At 45.7% G+C, this 27,569-nt stretch overlaps 2 protein-coding genes across 2 annotated transcripts; one reads left to right on the top strand and one right to left on the bottom strand.

Annotated features, from left to right (window-relative positions):
* Window positions 1–14,198: 14,198 nt before the first annotated feature.
* Window positions 14,199–14,831, top strand: LOC125506568 (non-specific lipid-transfer protein 2P-like). Its single transcript, XM_048671359.1, has one exon. The coding sequence runs from the start codon at window positions 14,296–14,298 to the stop codon at window positions 14,575–14,577; it is 282 nt and encodes a 93-aa protein (XP_048527316.1). The 5' UTR covers window positions 14,199–14,295; the 3' UTR covers window positions 14,578–14,831.
* Window positions 14,832–18,938: 4,107 nt separating this feature from the next.
* Window positions 18,939–26,047, bottom strand: LOC125507666 (probable glycerol-3-phosphate acyltransferase 3). Its single transcript, XM_048672169.1, has 2 exons — window positions 25,298–26,047; window positions 18,939–19,844 (listed from the first exon to the last, which is right to left on the bottom strand). Exons 1-2 carry the CDS (start codon window positions 26,045–26,047, stop codon window positions 18,939–18,941), a joined length of 1,656 nt encoding a protein of 551 aa, XP_048528126.1.
* Window positions 26,048–27,569: the final 1,522 nt, after the last annotated feature.

The following is a 27,569-nucleotide window of genomic DNA, read 5'->3' as shown; positions in this document are numbered from 1 at the left end:
CTCTTTTCCACTAAGGCCCACTATGGCCCATATAGCTCCCGGGGGGTTCCGGTAACCCTCCCGGTACTCCGGTAAAATCCAGATTTCACCCGGAACACTTCCGATGTCCAAACATAGGCTTCCAATATATCAATCTTTACGTCTCGACCATTTCGAGACTCCTCGTCATGTTCGTGATCACATCCGGGACTCCGAACAACCTTCAGTACATCAAAATGCATAAACTCATAATGTAACTGTCATCGTAACCTTAAGCGTGCGGACCCTACGGGTTCGAGAACAATGTAGACATGACCGAGAAATGTCTCCGGTCAATAACCAATAGCGGGACCTGGATGCCCATATTGGCTCCTACATATTCTATGAAGATCTTTATCAGTCAGACCGCATAACAACATACGTTGTTCCCTTTGTCATCGGTATGTTACTTGCCCGAGATTCGATCGTCGGTATCCAATACCTAGTTCAATCTCGTTACCGGCAAGTCTCTTTACTCGTTCCGTAATACATCATCTCACAACTAACATATTAGTTGTAATGGTTGCAAGGCTTATGTGATGTGTATTACCGAGAGGGCCCAGAGATACCTCTCCGACAATCGGAGTGACAAATCCTAATCTCGAAATACGCCAACCCAACATCTACCTTTGGAGACACCTGTAATGCTCCTTTATAATCACCCAGTTACGTTGTGACGTTTGGTAGCACCCAAAGTGTTCCTCCGGCAAACGGGAGTTGCATAATCTCATAGTCATAGGAACATGTATAAGTCATGAAAAAAGCAATAGCAACATACTAAACGATCGGGTGCTAAGCTAATGAAATGGGTCATGTCAATCAGATCATTCAACTAATGATGTGACCTCGTTAATCAAATAACAACTTATTGTTCATGGTCAGGAAACATAACCATCTTTGATTAACGAGCTAGTCAAGTAGAGGCATACTAGTGACACTTTGTTTGTCTATGTATTCACACATGTATTATGTTTCCGGTTAATACAATTCTAGCATGAATAATAAACATTTATCATGATTATAAGGAAAAATATAATAACTTTATTATTGCCTCTAGGGCATATTTCCTTCAGACACATTGATGGAGATCATGATGATGGAGATCATGGTGTCATGCCGGTGACAAGATGATCATGGAGCCCCAAGATGGAGATCAAAGGAGCTATGTGATATTGGCCATATCATGTCACTATTATTATTTGATTGCATTTGATGTTTATCATGTTTTGCATCTTGTTTACTTAGAACGACGGTAGTAAATAAGATGATCCCTCATAATAATTTCAAGAAAGTGTTCCCCCTAACTGTGCACCGTTGCGACAGTTCGTTGTTTCAATGCACCACGTGATGATCGGGTGTTTGATTCAAAACGTTCACATACAATGGGTGTAAGACAGATTTACACATGCAAACACTTAGGTTGACTTGACGAGCCTAGCATGTGTATAGACATGGCCTCGGAACACAGAAGACCGAAAGGTCGAGCATGAGTCGTATAGAAGATACGATCAACATGAAGATGTTCACCGACGTTGACTAGTCCGTCTCACGTGATGATCGGACACGGCCTAGTTGACTCGGATCATGTTATACTTAGATGACTAGAAGAGGGATGTCTATCTAAGTGGGAGTTCATTGAATAATTTGATTAGATGAACTTAATTATCATGAACTTAGTCTAAAATCTTTACAATATGTCTTGTAGATCAAATGGCCAACGTAGTCCTCAACTTCAACACGTTCCTAGAGAAAACCAAGCTGAAAGACGATGGCAGCAACTATACGGACTGGGTCCGGAACCTGAGGATCATCCTCATAGCTGCCAAGAAAGATTATGTCCTACAAGCACCGCTGGGTGATGCACCTGTTCTCCCTGCAAAACAAGACGTTATGAACGCTTGGCAGGCACGTACCGATGACTACTCCCTCGTTCAGTGCGGCATGCTTTACAGCCTAGAGCCGGGGCTCCAAAAGCATTTTGAGAGACATGGAGCATATGAGATGTTTGAAGAGCTGAAAATGGTTTTCCAAGCTCATGCCCGGGTCGAGAGATATGAAGTCTCCGACAAATTCTTCAGCTGTAAGATGGAGGAAAATAGTTCTGTCAGTGAGCACACACTCACTATGTCTGGGTTACATAACCACTTGAATCAGCTGGGAGTTAATCTCCCGGATGATGCGGTCATTGACAGAATCCTCCAGTCGCTTCCACCGAGCTACAAGAGCTTTGTGATGAACTTGAATATGCAGGGGATGGAAAAGACCATTCCTGAAGTATTTGCTATGCTGAAATCGGCAGAGGTAGAAGTCAAGAAGGAACATCAAGTGTTGATGGTCAATAAAACCAATAAGTTCAAGAAGGGCAAAGGTAAAAAGAACTTCAAGAAGGACGGCAAGGGAGTTGCCGCGCCCGGCAAGCAAGCTGTCGGGAAGAAGCCAAAGAATGGACCCAAGCCCGAGACTGAGTGCTTTTATTGCAAGGGAAGTGGTCACTGAAAGCGGAACTGCCCCAAATACTTAGCGGACAAGAAGGCCGGCAAAACAAAAGGTATATATGATATACATGTAATTGATGTGTACCTTACTAGTACCCGTAGTAGCTCCTGGGTATTTGATACCGGTGCAGTTGCTCACATTTGTAACTCAAAGCAGGGGCTGCGGAATAAGCGGAGACTGGCAAAGGACGAGGTGACGATGCACGTCGGGAATGGTTCCAAGGTCAATGTGATCGCCGTCGGCACGCTACCTCTATATTTACCTTCGGGATTAGTTTTAAACCTTAATAATTATTATTTAGTGCCAGCTTTGAGCATGAACATTGTATCGGGATCTTGTTTAATTCGAGATGGCTACTCATTTAAATCCGAGAATAATGGTTGTTCTATTTATATGAGAGATATGTTTTATGGTCATGCTCCTATGGTGAATGGTTTATTCTTGATGAATCTCGAGCGTAATGCTACACATATTCATAGTGTGAGTACCAAAAGATGTAAAGTTGATAATGATAGTCCCACATACTTGTGGCACTGCCACCTTGGTCACATAGGTGTCAAACGCATGAAGAAGCTCCATGCAGATGGACTTTTAGAGTCTCTTGATTATGAATCATTTGACACGTGCGAACCATGCCTCATGGGTAAAATGACCAAGACTCCGTTCTCAGGAACAATGGAGCGAGCAACCAACTTATTGGAAATCATACATACTGATGTGTGCGGTCCAATGAGTGTTGAGGCTCGCGGTGGCTATCATTATGTTCTCACCCTCACTGATGAATTGAGTAGATATGGGTATATCTACTTAATGAAACACAAGTCTGAAACCTTTGAAAAGTTTAAGGAATTTCAGAGTGAGGTTGAGAATCAACGTGACAGGAAAATCAAGTTTCTACGATTAGATCGTGGAGGAGAATACTTGAGTCACGAATTTGGCACACACTTAAGAAAATGTGGAATAGTTTCACAACTCACGCCGCCTGGAACACCTCAGCGTAATGGTGTGTCCGAACGTCGTAATCGCACTCTATTAGATATGGTACGATCTATGATGTCTCTTACCGATTTACCGCTATCTTTTTGGGGCTATGCTTTAGAGACTGCCGCATTCACTTTAAATAGGGCTCCGTCGAAATCCGTTGAGACGACACCGTTTGAATTATGGTTTGGGAAGAAACCTAAGCTGTCGTTTCTGAAAGTTTGGGGATGCGATGCTTATGTCAAGAAACTTCAACCTGAAAAGCTCGAACCCAAGTCGGAAAAATGCGTCTTCATAGGATACCCTAAAGAAACTGTTGGGTATACCTTCTACCTTAGATCCGAAGGCAAGATCTTTGTTGCCAAGAATGGATTCTTTCTAGAGAAAGAGTTTCTCTCGAAAGAAGTAAGTGGGAGGAAAGTAGAACTTGATGAAGTGTTACCTCTTGAACCGGAAAATGGCGCAACTCAAGAAAATGTTCCCGAGGTGCCTGCACCTACTAGAGAGGAAGTTATTGATGATGATCAAGATGCTTCTGATCAAGCTCCTACTTAAATTCAAAGGTCCACAAGGACACGTTCCGCACCAGAGTGGTACGGCAACCCTGTCTTGGAAATCATGTTGTTAGACAACGGTGAACCTTCGAACTATGAAGAAGCGATGGCGGGCCCGGATTCCGACAAATGGCTAGAAGCCATGAAATCCGAAATAGGATCCATGTATGAAAACGAAGTATGGACTTTGACTGACTTGCCCGTTGAGCGGCGAGCCATAGAAAATAAATGGATCTTTAAGAAGAAGACAGACGCGGATGGTAATGTGACCATCTATAAATCTCGGCTTGTCGCTAAGGGTTATCGACAAGTTCAAGGGGTTGACTACGATGAGACTTTCTCACCGGTAGCGAAGCTAAAGTCCGTCCGAATCATGTTAGCAATTGTCGCATTCTATGATTATGAAATATGGCAAATGGACGTCAAAACGGCATTCCTTAATGGTTTCCTTAAGGAAGAATTGTATATGATGCAGTCGGAAGGTTTTGTCGATCCTAAGAATGCTGACAAGGTATGCAAGCTCCAACGCTCGATTCATGGGCTGGTGCAAGCATCTCGGAGTTGGAACATTCGCTTTGATGAGATGATCAAAGCGTTTGGGTTTACGCAGATTTATGGAGAAGCCTGCGTTTACAAGAAAGTGAGTGGGAGCTCTGTAGCATTTCTCGTATTATATGTAGATGATATACTTTTGATGGGAAATGATATAGAACTCTTGGACAGCATTAAGGCCTACTTGAATAAGAGTTTTTCAATGAAGGACCTTGGAGAAGCTGCTTATATATTAGGCATCAAGATCTATAGAGATAGATCGAGACGCCTCATAGGTCTTTCACAAAGCACATACCTTGATAAGATATTGAAGAAGTTCAATATGGATTAGTCTAAGAAGGGGTTCTTGCCTGTGCTGCAAGGTGTGAAATTGAGCTCAGCTCAATGTCCGACCACGGCAGAAGATATAGAAGAGATGAGTGTCATCCCCTATGCCTCAGCCATAGGTTCTATTATGTATGCCATGCTGTGTACCAGACCTGATGTAAACCTTGCCGTAAGTTTGGTAGGAAGGTACCAAAGTAATCCCGGCAAGGAACACTGGACAGCGGTCAAGAATATCCTGAAGTACCTGAAAAGGACTAAGGAAATGTTTCTCGTTTATGGAGGTGACGAAGAGCTCGTCGTAAAGGGTTCCGTCGACGCTAGCTTCGACACAGATCTGGATGACTCAAAGTCACAAACCGGATACGTGTATATTTTGAATGGTGGGGCAGTAAGCTGGTGTAGTTGCAAGCAGAGCGTCGTGGCAGGATCTACATGTGAAGCGGAGTACATGGCAGCCTCGGAGGCAGCACATGAAGCAATATGGGTGAAGGAGTTCATCACCGACCTAGGAGTCATACCCAATGCGTCGGGGCCGATCAAGCTCTTCTGTGACAACACTGGAGCTATTGCTCTTGCCAAGGAGCCCAGGTTTCACAAGAAGACAAGGCACATCAAGCGTCACTTCAACTCCATTCGTGAAAATGTTCAAGATGGAGACATAGAGATTTGTAAAGTACATACGGACCTGAATGTAGCGGATCCGTTGACTAAACCTCTCCCTAGAGCAAAACATGATCAACACCAGAATTCCATGGGTGTTCGATTCATCACAATGTAACTAGATTATTGACTCTAGTGCAAGTGGGAGACTGTTGGAAATATGCCCTAGAGGCAATAATAAAAGCATTATTATTATATTTCCTTGTTCATGATAATTGTCTTTATTCATGCTATAATTGTGTTATCCGGAAATCGTAATACATGTGTGAATAATAGACACTAACATGTCCCTAGTAAGCCTCTAGTTGACTAGCTCGTTGATCAACAGATAGTCATGATTTCCTGACTATGGACATTGGATGTCATTGATAACGAGATCACATCATTAGGAGAATGATGTGATGGACAAGACCCAATCCTAAACATAGCACAAGATCGTATAGTTCGTTTGCTAGAGTTTTCCAATGTCAAGTATCTTTTCCTTAGACCATGAGATCGTGTAACTCCCGGATACCGTAGGAGTGCTTTGGGTGACCAAACGTCACAACGTAACTGGGTGACTATAAAGGTATACTACGGGTATCTCCGAAAGTGTCTGTTGGGTTGACATGGATCAAGACTGGGATTTGTCACTCCGTATGACGGAGAGGTATCACTGGGCCCACTCGGTAATGCATCATCATAATGAGCTCAAAGTGACCAAGTGTCTGGTCACGGGATCATGCATTACGGTACGAGTAAAGTGACTTGCCGGTAACGAGATTGAACGAGGTATTGGGATACCGACGATCGAATCTCGGGCAAGTAACATATCGATTGACAAAGGGAATTGTATACGGGGTTGCTTGAATCCTCGACATCGTGGTTCATCCGATGAGATCATCGAGGAGCATGTGGGAGCCAACATGGGTATCCAGATCCCGCTGTTGGTTATTGACCGGAGAGCGATCTCGGTCATGTCTACATGTCTCCCGAACCCGTAGGGTCTACACACTTAAGGTTCGGTGACGCTAGGGGTTGTAGGGATATGTATATGCAGTAACCCGAATGTTGTTCGGAGTCCCGGATGAGATCCCGGACGTCACGAGGAGTTCCGGAATGGTCCGGAGGTAAAGATTTATATATGGGAAGTCCTGTTTCGGCCATCGGGACAAGTTTCGGGGTCATCGGTATTGTACCGGGACCACCGGAAGGGTCCCGGGGGTCCACCGGGTGGGGCCACCTGTCTCGGGGGGCCACATGGGCTGTAGGGGGTGCGTCTTGGCCTACATGGGCCAAGGGCACCAGCCCCAAGAGGCCCATGCGCCTAGGGTTTCAAGGAGGAAGAGTCCTAGGAGGGGAAGGCACCTCCTAGGTGCCTTGGGGAGGAAGGATTCCTCCCCCTTGGCCGCACCCCCCTAGGAGATTGGATCTCCTAGGGCCGGCGCCCCCCCTTGGCCCTCCTATATATAGTGGGGGAAGGAGGGCTTTTCTCCCATGCCTTTGGTTGCCTCCTTCTCCCTCTCCAACACCTCCTCCTCCTCCATAGTGCTTGGCGAAGCCCTGACGAAGTACTGCAGCTCCACCATCACCACGCCGTCGTGTTGCTGCTGGAGCCATCTTCCTCAACCTCTCCTTCCCTCTTACTGGATCAAGAAGAAGGAGACGTTACGCTAACCGTACGTGTGTTGAACGCGGAGGTGCCGTCCGTTCGGTGCTAGGATCTCCGGTGATTTGGATCACGTCGTGTTCGACTACCTCATCCCCGTTCTTTGAACGCTTCCGCTCGCGATCTACAAAGGTATATAGATGCATCCGATCACTCGTTGCTAGATGAACTCCTAGATGGATCTTGGTGAAACCGTAGAAATTTTTTTGTTTTCTGCGACGTTCCCCAACAAAAACTACTCCCCGTGTTTCTAATATAAGTCTTTTTAGAGATTTCAATACAGATGTATATACACATATTTTAGAGTGTATATTCACTCATTTTTCTCCGTATATAGGCCATGTTAAAATCTCTAAAAAAGACTTATATTTATGAACGGATGGGATTAGTTCATATCTGAGCTTGATGGAAAATGTGTTCTTCTGGATGTTGGTGCCAGTTTAATAGTAGGAGGACTAAAAGAAATACCGGAGAAGCACGTTGCAAAGAGGTGAGCGGTTGATGCAAGGGATGTTTTGCCACATCACCTTAAGCAATATCACAAGGACAAGGGCGCCATTGCGATAACTACGTAAACCATTCCCTGAACAAGCTACTGAATCAACCTGCCTCTCCTCGCCATCTGATACTAATGTCGAGTATATATATGCTACTTTCTATGGCTATAAATTGATCTCTGATGGGTGGCATAATGGCCTCAGAACCGCAAGAGCATGCATATATCTCCACAGCAGCGCGGAGATGTTAAAGCATATCTCATGTGAAGTCTCTTTAATCCAACGCAAGAATCACATATACAACCTATCATAGCAACATTAATATGCGATATCTCTGTTGTAGTTGGAAACCAATGAGATGGACTTAAGCAATGAGGAGGAGGTAGGGGTAGGGGGCAATGCCCCCCCCCCCTCCCCCCCAACATATACATAATAGTACCACTCTTTACAAAAGATGGCATCTAGCTCAGTACCTAGAACTCACGAAATGTCATCTACCTAGGTGCCAATTAGTAGCCTGGAATACATACACCATGCATCATATGAGTTACTGATCCAGAATATCACAACCTTAACCAAGTGCATGGCCAAAAGGATAACTGTCCATTTGCTTCCAATTAATCAATAAAAAAAGTTCAGACCACCTCCTTCACCATGATGACATATATCTCAAAATGTAGGTAAATCATCACCAGGTGGGGAGAAAGTTCCAGCAGCAACACCATTCGCATCATTACCATTTGCATCAAAGAAGCCGCCAAACATTCCATCCTCCGCTCCACGTAATGTATTATCCATATTTTCAACATCATTTGTTGGTTCGCCGGCAAAGGGCTGCACAAATGTCATTATTAGCATTCTGGGAAATTTTCAATTGTATTTGCCTAACCAACTAAAAATAAAATGGAAATACCAATTCAGCCCCTATTTGGCAAAAAAATTGAACCAAAATAACAAATGTCCAGAAAATTATGAAATTTTGGCAGAAGGACAACCATATGATGCCTACTATTCTGCGAAATTTTCAATCATATTTTCCAAACCGATTAAAAAGTAAAATTAAAATACCAATTCAACACTATTTGGCCAAAAATTTGAACCAAAAAACAAAGTGCAACCATATGTCGACTACCATTCTGGGAAATTTTCACTTGTTTTGCGCATTTGTTGATATACTACAACATATTCCTTTTCTGTTCTCATTTGGCCTATTTGGCGCCATTGGATTTAAAAAGACATAGGTACATACCACTTCTGGAGAACATACTGGAGACGAAGTGGCTAAAGTTAGAAAAGCTGGAGGTGGTGGTATAACAATGCATGGAATCTCAGGCGCTGGAATTCCTTGAAGGGATGCGATGGTCTGAATTTTTTTAGACAAATTGGAAAGTTGTGTCAAGTGGCTATAATAGAAACAAAATGACTGCACAAGAGAAATATACACACCATACGAAACTTGTGCACACCACCAAGGCTACTCTCCACTGTAGTCTGGACAAATTTCCCCCAATCAACCATACTTTGTGCATGCCTTTTCATTAACTCATTATGTTGAGCAATCCTTTTACCATGTTCTAGTCGTTGGCGCTTTGACAAAGACGAAGTGCGATTGATCTGCACCTCCCTAAGAGTCTCTCTACCCTCCACGGCACCATTCAATAGCGGCCACTTTCCGCGCGGCTTCCTGCCACCAGCTTCATAAAGGGCTTGTGGTTCAACAGGAGAATGCTTCAAATCATATTCCTCCCCATGCATGTTAACAACCTTCTCTTTGTACAGATCCTTTGGATGACAAACAATATGCAAAGATGATTAAAAAATAATGTACCACAAAATAAAACATAAACTTAGTATATCAAGTAATGGATGGATATTATACCAAGCATTCCGTGGCTTCAACGCTATTTTAACGCATCAGGATTCTTTGGATCTTTTCCTCTGTGTGTGTGTATATCCATGCCTCAATCTTAGATACCTCTCTTCCTTCTTTCTCAGACTAAGACAAGAAAAAACTAAGTTACTACATAAAAAAACATACTTAATTTATTCAAAAGTTAGGAGAGTACCAGTTTTTGGCAAACTGTCGTCAATGAATTAGATCCACCTCTATGGGCCTTGTACTTAGAGTTGAGAAGATTATCACGATTTTCCTTAGATGTCACAATCCAATTAACATCACACCATTCATCAACTAAGGCCTCCGAGAAAACACAGTGCACCACCATGGTCTTACAGCCATGTACTCATGTTTTTCAAGATAACGTCGTCCAGCAAATTTTTCTTTTAGTCTGCGATTCTCAAGTTTGTATTCATGGTCCCTTACGGCCTGTATGCGAGCATAGTACAAAATACTACCCAAGAGTTGGTTGCAACACCTGCCAATATGGAGCCTTGCACTTGCTTCATACTCAGCCTCATGCCTAGACCTCAGCTGCAATATAGATCACAAAAAATCAATTGTTACTTATATTTACTACAGTAGTACACTTCTAAAAGAAAGCAACTGTTACTTATATTTACTACAGCAGTACACTTTGAAAAGGACCCAGATCTGTTACCCAAAATTCTTCCTCGATTTCCTCAGCTTTTGGACGAACCCCATCACTGGGCTTTAGCTTATAGTGTTCTCAAGTTGATGCAAACACAAGTTTTCCTTTTTGCTCAACCAAACCAGGATGATGCGTCTTTAAAAGGATTGTTATCTCACATTATTTCTTAGTGTAGGTAATTCTAACCAATGCCTAGGACAAGAAAATAGATATAAGTTAAACACACCCCAAGGTATGTCATGTTGTACATGTAAAGCACCTCAAGGTGTGCCAATCTGTAATGCATGGATTAAATGATAACTCACGTGTCACCGTCAGGTCTAATCAACAGACGTTCAAACTCATTTCCAGTAGGTGGTGGAAGTTCTGCAGAACCTCTTAAGAATTTTGGAGGTGGAAGCCACTCACCATCATTTGTACCAGCGGACATTTTTGGGGATGAAACCATCTCTTGCCCTGGTGTAGCACTTGTAGTAGCACTGCTAGTAGAGGATGACCCCCGGCGGCGGCGGTGTGAAATTGTCATCCTATAAAACTGAATTGAAATGCATTAGTAAGGTCTATAGAAAACATAACTAAAATTACACATTTCTGAATTGGCATAAGTATAGCAGCAGAAAAATGTGCAACACAAAGAGAAATAACTAGAGACAAATATAACCACAAGAGATAGAATTTTTAAGTACAACACAAAGGGAAACAACCAGAAATCATCAATGTCCAGATTTAAAAATACATTGAGGAAAATGTCATCTCAAACAACAAGAAAACTACTAGAAATCATCAATGTCTTCATGAGATAATTGCAAGTCCTCTCCATCTTCTGATTCTGCATCAGAGTCAATTTCTTGATCAGAACACAAATATACAGCTTACAGTTTTATGAGATGAAGAAATACACAGTTTTAATCAGAAAACAAATATACACAAATAGACCGTTTTTTTTTAGGGATCACAACTTCCTAGATGTGAGCTTCATCTTCATGGAGTAAAAAGATCTCTAAAAAAATTCATTTACCGATCCCTAAACTGAATGCATCAGACACATATAGGAACATGAGGGAAAAATTGTCATGTGAGCTCACCTAATGGAGCCTTTGATTCTGAAATTGAAGAAGACGCCTATAGTTGCAGCAGATTGCAGACCGAGGACGTATTGGTCAAGGGCGGCAGGGTATGAGCAGGGTGGCAGCAGCACGGAGGCCTCCGCCTGAAGTTGTTGTCGAGGGCGGCAGGTCGGTCAAGCTCCACGGCAGCGGACCCTCTGCAGCGGCGGCGGCGGACCCTCTACAGTGGCAGCGGTGGCCCCTCTACAGCGGCAGCCGTGGGAGCCCAGGTCTGCTACAGATGCAGCAGAGACGGCGGCTGCGGCTGCGGCTGCGGCAGCGACAGCCGCGGGAGCCCGGGCCTGCAACGGCGATGGCCAACAGCCAATTCTGGGCGCGTGTATAGCCAATTTAGGCACTACTGATTTTTCGGGGAAAGAAAAGGCAAAAAGATTTACTCGCTTCGTTCCGAATTACTCGTCGCAGAAATGAATGTATCTAGATGTATTTTAGTTCTAGATACATCTATTTCTACGATGAGTAATTTGGAACAGAGGGAGTACTTGGCTATTATTTTTCATTGTGTATATCTAACCCTCAAAGAAATATGCACTTATTTCCACCTATTTCACTTACTCATGTACATTTATTCATCAAGTGTGTGCACAAAAAGTGATGGCTCGACATATATGTCAGAAAAAAATATGGTCAATCAACTTACGTTTTCTTTTTGCACAATTTATGTTATTTTCACATTTATTTTTCCTTGTAGGTTTAAATTTTCTTGATATTCTATATTTGTTGTAAGTATATTTAGATATAAATCTTAGGTGTAAAATACATATTTAAGTGTGTGTAAACCTTCGTAGGGTTAACATTACAAACACTAGGGATACTCTACGGCGTTAGTTGGAACGTTAAAGCCCCGTTTGCACCATATGTTCAGTCTCTAGAGTTTTGTTTCTTCATCCTAGGTATAGATCTTTCCCTAGAGCTAATAAGATAACCCTTAGGAAAACAGGCCAGCATGGCTGGTCCCACGCACGGAGTATCCCTTGGATGCGCAATTAGACCCAAAGGAAATAATACCGTCCCTTGGGTTTTCAATGTGTACCCTAGGAAACCTTTATGTCCCTAAGGTGTCCAATTTAGCTCTAGAGAAGCGCTTCAACCCTAGAGCTATTTGCAGATTCTAGTAGTGTCTCTTAATTTTTTTTCAAAAGTATAGAAATGGTCCTTCGCTTCAAAACCAGTAAACCTTAGTCCCTCAACTTCTAAACAGGATATGTTTAGTCCCTCATACCGCTTTGAGTGGTTTTGTTGATGACATGTCATGTTTTTTCTTGGCATTTTATCAAACATGTGTCATGCGCCTGCTATATTTTCGAACGGTGGCGTCGAGGGCCGCACAGCAGGTCTACAGCATGCCCTTCTTCGACACCGAGGCCATGCCCAGCCGCCCGCCCAACGTCCTGGCGCCTCTGATGAGCGGTTTTGCGCGGCATCCAAAAAGAAGAAGCGTTGCAGTTTGTGCCACTTGAGGGTCACCAGTGCGTCCTGGGGCGAGCGAAGGATGTCCATGGGCGACCTCGTACGTGCACGGACCTACCGGCTGATGCAGATGAATCCACGTCCAGGCTCGACTCCGATACCCTGTCTCCGTGCACACTGTCGATCGAGGTTGCTCAAGGACATGGCGAGGTGCTTCTCAAGCTCCGGTGGTATGCGGCGGAGGCACGAGCTCCTCTCCGGGTGAGAGCCAAGGCGTTTTCCAATCCGGCGAAAATCCATCTAGTACGTAGCTAGCTAGTCTCTTGTGAATCGGTCCAGCAACTCTACTGTACGTGTGTATTGTCTTTCGGTGGAACCCAAGCCAGCTTCGGTGCGTACATACCCATATGCAATCTCGTAGAGCACGCCTGAGCCCAGCCGGCGCCTCCTGACGAGCTGCCGAGGAGGTGTTGTTGCTACTGCAGCACAGCGCCCTCTGGCCGGCACCCGTACATTGCCGCGAGTTCCTACAGGCTACAGGAGCAGTGGCTCGATGACAGTGGCCACGGTGAGTTTGTAGATACTGATGTGGCGGTCAATTAAACCTGTGTGACATGGCGGTCAAACTTACGTGACAAGTCTAGTTTTAGTTAAAACCATGTACACGTCAGCACCAAACCATTCTAAACGGTACGAAGGACTAAACTTATCCGGTTTTAAAAGTTGAGGGACTAGGATTTGCTGGTTTTGAAATTAAGAGATCATTTGTAGACTTCCGAAAATAGTTGAGGACGAAAAATATACTCATCCCTATATAAGCAAATGATGTTCGCCGTATGTATCAGGATGTCTTTCAAGCGCGTATTGTTTGTTGGTAAGAAAGGAACGAGTCAGCGGAGGCGCGATCGATGACGTTGACACCGAGCGAGCGAGGAACTTTGTAAATGGGTGAACGGAACACACCTCTCTATGCCGAACAAGAGAACGTACGTTTGTAGTTAATTTGTACACGGCGGCAGCTGGTGGCCAGACGCATTTGGATCCTTGCATCACCGAGCATGGACGTATGCAGTACGAACTACTCGGCTGACCTTCTACCGACTGGAGTTGAATGCCCATGCATGCGTGCGTCAACCTGTTTGCTGACCCTCCCTAGTCATGCCCAACTACTGCAGCACATGCCTTAACTCTGCATGCATGCATGGGTGATTAACTTTAACCATGCCCTAGTCATGGCGGCAGGTGGGGTGTTAATTATCAAGGTTGCCAGTGATCGACGTGCATCTCACTCACTTGGCGGCACATGGCTGGCGATCGAGCTCGGAGTCTGGGACCGTGCATGACCGCCTATAAATACACCGGGAGTCCCTAGTTCCGTCTCCACACCACCATTGCAGCACTCCATCACACACAACACTTGCCACTGCGAGAGCGAGAGTGAGCAAGGAGTAGACCAACGTACGTACGACGACGGCCATGGCGATGAGGAAGGAGGTCCTGCTGGCGGCCATGATGCTGACGCTGCTGGTGGCGGCGCCCGGCGGGGCGCTCGCGGCGTGCGAGGTGGGGCAGCTGACGGTGTGCATGCCCGCGATCACCACCGGCGCGAAGCCGAGCGACGGGTGCTGTGGCAACCTGCGTGCGCAGCAGGCGTGCTTCTGCCAGTACGCCAAGGACCCCTCCCTCGGCGCCTACATCAAGAGCCCCCACGCGCGCGAGACCCTCGTCTCCTGCGGCCTCGCCGTCCCGCACTGCTAGGCTAGGCGCCAGCTCGCCTAGCGCGTATGGCTCAGCTATAGGTAGGCTACGTACCTCCGTCCATGAGAGACGAGAGACTATAGCTTTAGCCTAGCTGAGTGCGTGATGCGTCCATGCACGCACGCATGTTCCTGTTATGATGCTGGAATAAAATGATGGCGATGAATAAAAAATGATCTACGGCGGTCAGGCTGCTGGTGGTGGTAGTAAATTTGTGTCGCAACTTGATGAGATCGATTGAGTTGTGTCGCTATGCATCTGTCTTTGGACTTCTCTTCTGGTTCCTCTGCTTCTTCTGTCCCCTCTGTCCGGCCGTCACTTGCTGTAAGCTTTTCACAGCCAAAATCACGTAAAAGAATGGGCAACCGTCAAAAAAAAAACTCACGAAATTACTACGAGTTTCCTAGACACAAATAAGCCGCTGATGAGGCTGCACAATGCAGCAGAAACACATGACATGCTCTACAAGTTTTTTTTTTGAGCAGTAACATGCTATACAAGTTTTTTTAGCAGTATCATGCTCTACAAGCTAGCAACGGTATTGAGTGGACTATCACACCAGAAGGGCACATCTTTGATTACTTGTGTGGCCATATTTCAAAAAATTAACTTTGCCCGTAAACTGGACCAACCAAGTATGGGTTGTATGTAAAAATACTCATACCATTGAATTTCTATTTGGAAAAACTTTTTGATCGTATAATTTTAGGCCAACAAAATACATTGGTCTAATTTATGTTAAAGTTGAATTTTAGGATATGTGCATGGCTTATTCATCGGAGTGGAGGAATTACTTGCGATATGGGTGTGTGCCTTAAAATACTATGGTGCGTACTCACCTGCGTTGAATGCATCAACCTTTGGCGATTTACATCCCGAGTTCAACTCCATACAATCAAGCCGACACTATATTGTCGAAGGTGTCAACCTCCGGATGCTACTCCGTGGCCTGCGCTTATTACGCATGGTTCACGGGGGCACGTCCATTTCATTAAGCCTACCATTTGGAAATTTTGGACTACTCAAAAATTAATTCAAAGCCAGGTATGAGCGGCGTATCATCTTCCGAGCATGGATGTCCGAGTTGTGGGCTTTGCTCCTTATGAAAGGGCCCGAAGATGGCAACACATTTGCTTTTACAATGTTGCTTCTCGCTACAAATTTGGAACATGATGAATGATTGACTTGGCCTTCTGAACTTCAGGCCATATTCTTTAATTGCCGGCTGGCCAATGAGAAGCATGGGCGAGGACGCGGAAGCAAGAGATAGGAACTCAATGAACCGCGGAAACGCTGACCAAAACTGAGGGCTGAGAGGACCTCTAACAGATAGGGCAGCTAACCGAGTCAAATGCCTTAAAGATGTCGAGCTTAATGAATAATTTGGGGCACTTCTTCCGGTGCACGTCGGTGAGAAAATTTCTAATGTGCAAGAAGTTGTCATGGATACAACGTCGTTTAATGAAGGCGCTCTGACTGACGAAGATGATGCCATTTAGGAAGGTCACCACACTCGAGGAAGCATCTTTGAGAAGATGCAAGTAAAACTATGGACAAGGCTAATCAGCCTAAAATGCTCCACGCCCTCAGCATCATCTCACTTAGGAAGCAAAACAGAATTAATTGAGTTGACAAGGTTGAAGGATGGCCACCTCAGATCAGCTACCTGGTGAATGGCCGTCACAATATCTTTCTTATTATCTTTTTTGCCTTTGGACTTTCGAACTTACCTAGTCTCTCTTAATTAGGACATCACTCGAGTGCGAACGTTCGCTTGATGGGTTTGATGCGCGACCCATCATGCACTGTTAGGCCAACTCTAACTGATCCTGTGTAAAACATAGGAGGATTTGGCCGAGTAAAGCTTAGTGGATTATATTTACTCCACTAACTTTTGGTCGGACCTAGCCAATCCCCTAAATACATTGCAACTACATATTAGCACACATTAGAAACTAAATATAAATATGAAGGTTCAAGCAAATCACGAATATAGTTTACAAACCGAATTCAAAGTTTGCATACCGCATAATTCAAATTTAAACACATTGAATGGTTTAAATGTAGCAAATGACATGTAAACGCAAAACTACGAAGTGTTGTGAAGTCGCCAGTGATGCTCAATAAGATCTTCTTGGAACTGATTATGAACTTGTCGGTTCACGATCATGTGATGCCCTTCAAGGAATGCCTGGATCCTATTTGGATCGATTCTAGCTCAACAGGAGTCCGTTGGTGATGTACTGAAAGTTCTCATGCTGCATACGTGTCTTATCTTTAATTACCATGTTTGCAATATGATGCAACAAGTCATGATTTGCCATAGAACCTTGGAGCTCCAGTACTCGGCAGGGGCAGGAACAATTGCAAAGCTCTTCTGAAGCACACCGAGGGCTCTGTCCACATCTTTCCTAGCCGCTTCTTGACATTGAGCAAAATGAATATTTTGTTACCTTCTGAACGCGGAATTGGTTTAACTAATGTGGCCCATGGGGGATAGATGCCATCCACAAGATAGTAACCCATCGAGTGGTTGTGCCCACTGACTGAATAGTTGCAAGCAGAAGCACCTCTTGTAATAAGACTAGCAAACAGTGGTGATCTAGACATCACATTCAAGCCATTGTGAGAGCCAGGCAAACAAAAGAATGAATGCCATATCCAAAGATCCCGAGTTGCAACTCCCTCAAGAATGATTGTTGGATTGTTGCAGTGGCCTTTGTACTGACCTTTCCACTCTGCAGGACAATTCTTCTAGATCCGGTGCATACAGTCAAGTGACCCAAGCATCCATGGACATCCTCTTGCTTCATTCTCTCCCATTAGCCTCTGAGTGTCTTCCTCGTTGGATGCCCTCAAGTACTCCGGTCCAAAAACATCGGTCACTGCTTTAGTGAACCTTCAAATGGACTCTAAGATTGTGTCTTCACCAATGCGGACATAGTTGTCAATTGCATTGGCCGAACACCCACATGCCAAAACTAGAACAACTGCGATGCACATCATCAGAGAGCTTGCACTTATCTCTCCGGATGCATTTCTTCGAAGTTTGAACCATTCATCATACCTCTCAATGGCATTTGCAACGGTCAGAGAAAACATGTGTGAGCATCCAAAAGGGCCGGTGAAAGTACTTCTCCGGATAGGTTGGATTTGGATCAAAGTAGTCTCTCATGATCTTGGCATGGCCCTCCTCTCTATCACAGTTAAGTTGTATGCGGCTAAACTGCGATTCTCTCCTCGGGTGTCGAATATCATCATTGAAAATCATGCTAAGAATGGTTTCAAAGTCTTTGTCGTCTTCTTCCTCTTTGGATGACGACAAGTCCTCGAAGACCATCTCTCTCAACCTCTTCATCTTCAATTCAAACGGCTCAGTTGAATTCGATTGTAAAAAACAAAACGAAATGAAAAAACTCTCCTAGGCAAACCGTCGAACACTTGGAAGGCAGTGGTGGTGCACCGGCCTGCCAGCGACGTTTAGGCCAAACCAGCGGGTGGCGACGCATGTGAATGATCTGCAACGGTGCACAAGAAAGGTTAGATGCGGCGGCCGCAAAAGAGGAAGAAGATTTGAGAGCAATTCAACGAATCGATTACGGCGACGGTGTTTCACCTTGATTCCGGCGACGGCGATGAGCGGCGAACGGGCTCGAAGACGGGAAGATGGGCGGCGAGGGCCAAGGGAGGTGACAAGGTAGTGGCGGGGCCGGCGGACGGTCGTCGGGAGGTCCACTGACGAGGAGGCGGTGGGGGAGGGGGGGGGGAACGAGAGAGGCAGAACTTTTACTCCGCGCCGTGGCGGCCGAGTATATTTAGACGCCAGATAGGAAGGAGAATAAATATAATATGAATACTTTATAAATTATAGATACGTTGGAGATGTATCACAGATTTACTTTTCAACAATGACATTCTTTTTGTTTGGACCATGACAATTTTATTATTTGCACCATGGCAGATTTCTTTTTGAACCATATCATTCTTTGGACCATGGCAATGGTGTATTTTCGACATGGAAATTTATTGCCATAACCATGGCAATCCTTTTTGTTTAGACCATTCAAATCTACTCCCTCCATCTTAAAATAAGTGTCTCAACCTTACTACAATTTTCTGCTAAAGTTAATATAAAATTGAGACACTTATTTTGGGACGGAGGGAATATTACTTTAACCATGGTCAAGGCCGACCATTCAAATCTAGTATTACTTTAACCATGACAAACTTTTTTGTTTAGACCATTTGAAAACAGATACAACGAGCTCCATTTTGCAGCTATGAGGTGAGGAGGTGTCGTCTATGACCCATCCTGAACTTGAACTGATATGATCGACTCATCATCGATCGGTTGTTCTTAGCTAGCTCCTCACTGCAGGAGCAATGGAGCACTTGCCGTCGTTGCCCGCAAGCATGAGGTATTTGTCCTTCCTGTTGAACATGGTGCAGCCGTATCCGAGCGCATGCCCCATCTTCCTCTGCACGAGGTTGGCCATGTCGGTGCTCGGCACCTTCCTCTCCCTGACCGCCGACGTGCTCACCCGCTCCAGAAACTGTACCGTGTAGCACATCCTCGGATTCACCATGTAGTAGAGCGAGTCCAGGAATTTGAGTCCCCCCGCAGTGGTCGCGTAGAACATGCCCGTCTCGGTGGCGAGGCCCACGGGTACCACGTCGTCGCTCAGCTCCGCGAATAGCGGACTGAACCGGAGCAGGTACGGCTCCCGGCAGGTGGTGCCCTCGGGGGAGACGACGAGGAGGTCGCCGCTGTCCAGGAGGCGGCCCATGATGCCCGCGTCAACGTCGCGGTCTCGTGCCAGCCGCACGGTGCGGCCGATCGGCGAGAGGAGATCCGAGAAGCGGCTGAGGCTATACGACACGGCCCGCACCGGTCGGTCCAGCGCCACCGATATGTACACCGGGTCGATGAGCGTGCGGTGGTTGCACACATACAGCTGCCCGCGCGGACGTCCTCGCTCACCGTCGGCGCCCAGCTGTGTCGGCCGCTCGCCGGCCTTTAGGCGCCATGACATGCCGGTGGATGCCAGGATCGGTGTGGAATATCGATATGGCACGGTGAGTGCGACGGTGAGGCGGGCGGCTCCAAGGGCAACACCAAATGGCAACCACATGAACATGGCGAGTGTGCTGCCGGCCGTCGGCCGGAATGCGAGGCGGCCGTCGTGGAACACCATGGCCTTGGGGTACATGCTCCTCGGCAGCGCCTGCCATGTGGCTCTGTCGTCTCGTGTCACGAGGTAGACATTCTACACGTACCGACAGAGAAAAGTAGATGTGTTAGAAAAAAGTTTGACATACACAGAAAATTCCTATTTCCGAGAAAAAAAAGAGTACGGCCATAAAACAAAGGACTGTGCTAACTTTCTATCATACTGAATGTAAGCAACATATCTGAACGCATGCATGCACACATGCAGATACTACTAGCTTCGGTGTTGTTTCCTTTGCTATGTGCAGTGTCCAGTTTACTTAATTAGAAGCTCATAATTACATGCATGCAGAAAAAATAAAAGTGATGATGTCAGCAGATTCTTTTCAAAACTGAAATTTGAAAATGTTTTGTAACTCAAACCGTCTGTCGGATTGAAAAACTGTTTTCACATAAAATATTCGTCGTGACGAGACCTGCGAAACTAGATCCCATTAGACATGTTTCAATGACCTTTTTTTAGTCGAAAGTTGCTAGGCATGTACTACGTAAGATATCATGTCTGCGACACTTAAGTTATCAAGTTGTTTTCATAAAAATTACCGGACATTAAAAATGGCCTCTCATCCTTTCCCCACGTGCACATGCATGCATGCACTAGATGATAAGATGCTGGTGTCATCTTAAATTCTCCCTATTTGAAATATCAAAATGTTTTGTAGTTCAAATTGTCGCTCTGATCGACAAATTGTTTTCACATAAAAGATTCGTCGCAACGAGATCTTTAAAATTAGATCCCATGTTGGTATATTTCAATGACTTTTTTCTCAGGTAAAAAGTTACCACGCATATGCTACGCAAGTTATCATGCCAGTTGAGCATAATTTATCATGTTGTTTACACAGAAATTATCGAGGCATAAAAAATAGTTCCTTCGACCTTCTTCCCATATGCACATTCACGCATGCCCTAAAGGACGAAAAGTGCTAATCACAAGAAAGATTCCATCCGAAATTCAAAAAAAGTGAAAATGTTTTGTAACTCAAACCGTCATTCTGATAAAAAATCATTTTCACATAAAAAGATTTATTGCGATGAGACATCCAAAACTAGATCTCATGTTGGTATGTTTCGACAATGCCTGGGCTAACTAAGTTATCAACTCTGTTGTGTGTATGTTACCATGATATTCAACACAAGTCACGGAAGTGTGTTTTTCAACAAGTCCGCCCTCCCGGTCAAAAGTTATCACACCTGGACTAAGTAAGCTATCAACGCAGTTGTGCATATATTACCATGTTATTTACACATGAGTTATCGGGATCAAAATTATCACTGCGTTTGTACGCAAGTTATCATCGGGTCTGCGGTTGTGTAATTTACTATGTAATTCACTCAAAAATGATCGGGGACATATTTCTTCAACTTTATTTTCCTGTGTCAAAAATTATCAACATGTTGCACATAAGTTATCAGGACTATGATGCATAAATTATCATACTATTCCCATATAAGTTATCGGAGGTGTATAACTACAACCCCCGCCCCCACCAAAGTTACCACGGTGTTTGGATGTAAATTTTCAGGTGTTGATGCGTAAATTACCATGCTCACACAGAACATGTCAAGCTTGTGCTCATGTTGATATGTTTGTTCGATGTGAATTTGCACCACATGAGAGAAGTTAAATGCTTTCAATAGTAATAAAAAAGGTCATGGATCCATGATTTTTTTTAGTATGTGACTAATCTAAATTAACTATTGGGAGTTTTCTTCTTTTGAGTGTTAATGCAGGTTACGTGGATGCAAGTTTGATCAAGGGAGGTGTGCACCTTTTTTTTTCTAATTTTGTACGTGCACACATTTTTTTTTGACATTGCACACATTATTTCATGGGTGGTCATCTTTGTATGGGTGAATTGCTAAGTACTCCCTCCGTTCCTAAATACTTGTCTTTCTAGGAATTTCAACAAGTGACTACATACGTAGCAAAATGGGTGAATCTACACTCTAAAATATGTCTACATACATCTGTATGTAGTAGTCATTTGAAATGTCTAAAAAGACAAATATTTAGGAACGGAGGAAGTATTTACGTGCTAGCCGGTGCATGCATGCATGTTGAGTTTGCCCACGTACCAACTAGCATATACCTATGATTACATGCATAGTATGAGCCACACCACTCTACGTATTTGATCATGTAGCTAGCTAACCTTGCAGTTGTAGAGGTCCGGAGCAGTTCCCATTGACGTCTCGTCGACTCGTACATATACCTGAACGTCCGCGCATCAGTTCTGAATACCCGTGTACCGGCGCACTGGCCAGCGCGTATTATACTTCTCCGAGTACCCAAAATACTTGGGTAACATGCATGTTTGTACACACATTTTCTCTTACTACTAAAACAGGTGTAGGCGCCAAGAAAGCCAGCGGAGGAGATAAGGACGCCAAGAGAAGATAAGAACGGCCTAGCCCTTGAACAAGAAGATGGGAGCAGCCGAATCGGTCGAGCTCGTACGAGAAAATCGGAACGGCCGAACGGCCGTGGCGTGGCTCCTACGCAGCCAGCGCCCCTTCTCTCTGCCTATAAATATAGAGACACAAGGCTAGTCTCGAGAGGCCCGAGGCAGGCAGAAACAGATCGATCCACCAACGCAGAAACTCAGCACCAGGCGTCCGGCGCGACGCAAGAAGCTCTCCGAAGAACTCTCGCAAGCCGGATCGCCAGCCGGACCAAGAACGCGGGCATCCACGCCGGCATACACGGAGAGGAGGAGGCCGGCGTTCATCCATCTACGCTCAGGGAACCTCGGCGGCATCGGCATGAACACCAAGTTCACTCTTTCGGATGGTGAGAGGATCGTCTAATTTTTATATTGTCTCTCTCCCTCACATCCAGCATGCATGCACCACACCGAGGGTACGTGCCGGTCACCGGTGATGACACTCGCGCGATCCGGTCGCCGCCGCTGGAGACGACTTCACCGGGACAGAAAACTGCATCGACATCGCCGGAGTTTGTCTACGCCAAGCCTTTCACTTTCAGGTGCCATGTTCTTGGTTGGAGATGACTCTGGAGCAACGGAGCTCGCCACCGACACTGCCCAATCGCCAGCCCCAGTGCTCTACCATGGCGCTCTATATGTCCCCGGCGAACAGGTCCCACCGGGCGTGCCATTTTCTTGGTTGGAGATGACTCTGAAGCAACGGAGCTCGCCACCGACGCTGCCCAATCGCCAGCCCCAGTGCTCTACCATGGCGCTCTATATGTCCCCGGCGAACAGGTCACAAGGCACAAGTCCCGGCGAACAGGTCACGATGCACAGGTCACAGCGAACGGGTCTCTCCGGTGCACAGGTTCGTGGTGTTCCGATCGCGATGCACATGTCTGGTGTCTTGCTTTCTGGAGGAGATGCCATGGCGGAACCGGAGCCTGCGGCGACGTAGCCCAAGACATTGCCCTCCTTCGAGAGGCGCACCCATTATGGCGTACAGATCCTTCACCGAGCCGGAGTTTGCAGCGACGCAGTACAAGACCGGTCCCTCCTTCGAGAGGCGCACTCACCATGGCGGACAGGTCCTTGGCGTATAGGTCCATGGCGTCGCTGGCGTACAGGTGACCCTTTGGCGTAGTACCAGCCCAAGGCGATGCGGCCTTTGCGACACCACTTTCCACAGCCCTATGAGGCGGCGCCTTTGCCTTGGCAGACCGCCAAATACTTGGTGTCTAGCCAAAATGAGGCGCCTACCACCCCGGCCATGCCAATATGAGCGTGTATCAGTTTATTTTACACTGATGCCGGTCTTCCCAAACCGTTACTCCCGCAAGGCGTAGTCCCTTGAACACCCCGATGAAGCAACAGGTCATCAAGAAGTCTGAGCCGACCGCGACCCATGCTACCCCAACACCAACTACTCCAACGCCGCCAAGACCGACGAGGCACGACGGCCAGGGCAGGCGCGGCCACCGCTAAGGCCACGCCACTTGCGGCGCGTGTATCGACGAGGACACGGGCTCTGCCGCTGCCCACACACACATCACCATCATCATGCATGGAGGACAAGAAGCGAAGACAACGAAGACGACCACACAGCTTAATCGGAGGTCTCTCGCGAAGCAACCCGCGGGAGTAATTAACCGGGAGCCTTCCGAGGCCCCGGGAACCAGGAGACCGCAATCGCCACAGTCAGGCAGGCCGCGCTAGTAGGCCACGGAGCGCATATGTAAAGGGATCTTGTAATTTTGTTTCTCCAGTGAGAGATTAATAAAGTGCATGTTTCCCTCTGTTTATTTGTGTACTTAGTACACTGGCACGCCCGCAATTTTTTATTTCCTCTGGCGCGTAGAGAGATAATAACACGATAACCATCGTTGTTTGTTATTATTTTTCGTGTCAAACAATGTTCTGATGACTTTTTTTCAGGTAAAAATTACCACACTTGTGCTATGCAAGTTATCACTCTATAGTACATTAAGTTATCATGATGTTTACCGAGAAAATTACCGGGACATTAAAAATGGTTACTCCAACTGTCACAACGAGACTTTCAATCTAGAAAAAAAATTCAATGCCTTCTAAATAGAAAAAGGGAAAGAAAATGTTCAAACAAGGGAAAGAAAATTTGGTTGAAAAAAAAACATTTTTCTCACGTCACATTCAATGTGGTAAAAAAATACCTAGCTAAGCATATAAGAAAGATCTGGATACTATTAATAACAACTAATTTTGGGTGAGTTGGCTAGCTTGATGCACCACATTCTCTTATTCCAAGAGGTCGTGGCTTCGATCCTCCTTACTGCGCCATTCCTGCCGACTAAAAAATTGCTTTCTCATAAAACAAAATGAAAAGTTCTTCGTTCATTTCAATCTATGTAGTCTATTTTTTGCAGGGCCAGTCGATCCATATACAGTCCATATTAGAATATCGAAAACACCTTATAATAATGACTAGAGCGAGTTTATTGATTTTTTTGTTGCTAAAATTAACTTTTGTAATGTGTGTGCGCCAAAGGGAGTATCAAGCTCTGCGTGCACGTGCATTATTATGGCCGTTGCCTTAAAAATTGACCTTAATTAAATTTTCCAGACAATGCATTAAAATTAACTTTTGTAATGTGTGTGCGCCAAAGGGAGTATCAAGCTCTGCGTGCACGTGCATTATTATGGCCGTTGCCTTAAAAATTGACCTTAATTAAATTTTCCAGACAGTGCATTAAAATCTGATGGCTAGGTTCTTTCTCGTGCCTTTTTTCTTGCCCTCTTCTTGTTTGTTCTCCCTTCTTCATCCTCTAGCTTCTCACCCCTACTCGTCTCCATGCATCTCCTACGGCAGGACGGGGTCTTTCCCTTTTTGAGAAAAAGTACATCTCCTATGGCTGCTTATTGCATTAGATTTGAACCGTGGAATCCGCTCCGACGGACGGTCTATATCGTCCGGATGCACTATAAAAGGACTCTTCGCCTCAGGCTGCATTCTCCAAAAATTGACTTACGCGAGTAGCAAATAAAACAAGAAGCTAGCTAGCTGTGGAGTTATGTCACGTACCTTGCAACAGCGCGCGAGGGGATGCTGGAGAAACTCGAGCGACCCAGAGAATCCCACGGCATCATTACCCTCCAGCATGATCTTCTCCACCTCCTCCAACATCACCTTGTCTTGCTCCTCCATTAGACCTGTGTAGAACCCCCAGAGCACCTTCATCTCCTTCCCGACGACCGCCTCCGCGCCGAGGTACTCCCTCAGGAACCCCTCTACCATCAGCCTCGGCAACTTTCTCGCCACGCACACCCTCCGCCCGCCGGCGGCACCACTCACCCTCATCGTCTCAAAGCCTTCGGCGGCCACGTCGTCCATGAGCCACTTGGGCAGCACGGCGCGGCCAGCGAGGAACGGGCCCGCGCGCAACCCGCAGAAGGCCGCCATGGCCATCATCCTCACGGCGGCGTCGCTGTCGCCGCCCATGCAGAACATGATTGGGTAGAGAAGGAGAAGTACGAGTCCTCGTAGGTACCCTCCGGCCTCCAGCGCCACGAGCATGAAGTGGGGGAAGGGGGAGGCCGACGACGGGAGGAGGAGCCCGGCGTCCACGTCGAGGACGAGGGTCTGCCCGGCGGCGAGCTTATCTGCCATGGAAGGATGGGAGGACCTGCCGTGGTGGTGCAGCGTGGTAGGGTGCGGTGTCGATTCGGATTCGGTCACGGCGGTGGCGGTGGCGGTGTCTCGGCGGGAGATCGGAGGCCGAGTTCCGAGGGCGGCGGAGAAGAGCCTCTGCCAGAGGCTCTGCTTCTTGGGCATGCTGAATAGATAGATGCATGCGCTAGCTAGCTTGTCGTAGCAATACATCAGCTCCACTCGTGCAGCTAGCACATATAGGATGAGGGTGGCAGTAACGACTAACTACTTGTAGCGAGCTATCATCGCGCGACACCGACCCGCACAGGCTTTCAGCTGATGTTGTGCTGATATCATGCATCGGCCACTGGTGAGATCATATATATACCGCACAAACTGTGTCGCGCTGGTGGGATACATGACAAACGTTCTTTCCCAACAACCAAGGAGAATATATAGTTACCCTCAAAAAAAAAGAGGAGAATATATAGTTACCACAAAGTGCCAGAGACGGAGCTTGAGGATTAGGCCTGTTGGACCAAGAAACAATTACAAGGGCCATCATTACTAGCCCTAGGCTATAGCCCCACTTGCCATAGGCCTATCTCCGCCCCTGCAAACTGTCATCTTAATACCCTTCTGTTATAAGTTGGCATGTGGTTATCTTAGTAACTATTGGCCGATTGCAATAGGTAACTATAACAAAGCTGCCGTCTAATTAATAGTTTGTAATTAATTGATGTTATGCATATCATTAATTGGCTCCCCGACTACTTAACTACTACCTCTGTATCAAAATATAAGATGTAAACTGCAAAAACATCTTATATTTTCATATGGAGAGCGAGTAGAAGATTGTCATGGAAAAAGATGTTTCGATTTATTATGCTTTTTCCAACCCACACACTAAAATTCAAATAATAGTTTCACAATCATTTGATATAAGTCGTTAAACAACACACCCATAACCCTCTCCTCGCCTATTCTCCTGTTCCGGTGGTGCGTCTAGCATCATCGATGGACGTGTGGAGGTGTATCTCCGATGAATCTGTCATTGGTGGATTTGCTCGGATGTTGTCGCAGTTCATCTACGTTCGTGCGTCTTCGGGCCGGGTTGGATACTTCCGTTCTATGATACTCTTCAACGGTGGCGGTTGTTGCTCTGGTCCGCTGGTCCTAGGAGGCCTTAGCACGACGACTTCACGATTGTCTACCACAACAAGGTTTGTTCGGCTCCAGCGAGGAAGGGGCGATGACGGCAGCGCGCCTTCGGATCGCTTCAGTGTTTGCAGTCGTCATTAGGTGGTCTACGGATCTGGATGTAATTTTTATTATTTTTAGTGTTCATTGTACTACCATGATTGAATATGAATATATTGAAATTTTTCGTAAAAAAATAAAAAAAATATATAAAAAACTAGCAAACCCATGTGCAACACTATTTGCATCACTCTTTTCACAAGCTTAATATCTTAAGAAACCGCATCTGGCCCAACGTCTCCAACTTCGAATCAATGAAAGGCAAACCTCTCTCTGTGAGAAGACTAGGCGGTGTGAATCTTTGGGACATGGGTCCAGCCGCACCCGACTAAGCATCTAATTTTATTAAACAGAAAGGTATAAAATATTTCCAATACTGTTTAGTGTAACAAACACGGTCCGGTGTTATACTCTTGCGTAATTTTTCATGAAAAAATGACTTTCA

The sequence above is a fragment of the Triticum urartu genome, chromosome 5 (assembly GCF_003073215.2).
Source record: "Triticum urartu cultivar G1812 chromosome 5, Tu2.1, whole genome shotgun sequence".
Taxonomy (NCBI): domain Eukaryota; kingdom Viridiplantae; phylum Streptophyta; class Magnoliopsida; order Poales; family Poaceae; genus Triticum; species Triticum urartu.
Note: the sequence above shows the minus strand (reverse complement) of the source record. Positions and strands in the feature narration are given on the sequence as shown.

What these genes read in the sequence shown, in the direction of transcription:
- LOC125507666 (XM_048672169.1), bottom strand. Translation starts at nt 26,047, where the DNA reads ATGCCCAAGAAGCAGAGCCTCTGGCAGAGGCTCTTCTCCGCCGCCCTC. An exon ending in CCCTCGCGCGCTGTTGCAAG is followed by an intron (nt 19,845 to 25,297) that starts GTACGTGACATA and finishes CGGTACGTGTAG; the next exon opens with AATGTCTACCTCGTGACACG.
- LOC125506568 (XM_048671359.1), top strand. Translation starts at nt 14,296, where the DNA reads ATGGCGATGAGGAAGGAGGTCCTGCTGGCGGCCATGATGCTGACGCTG.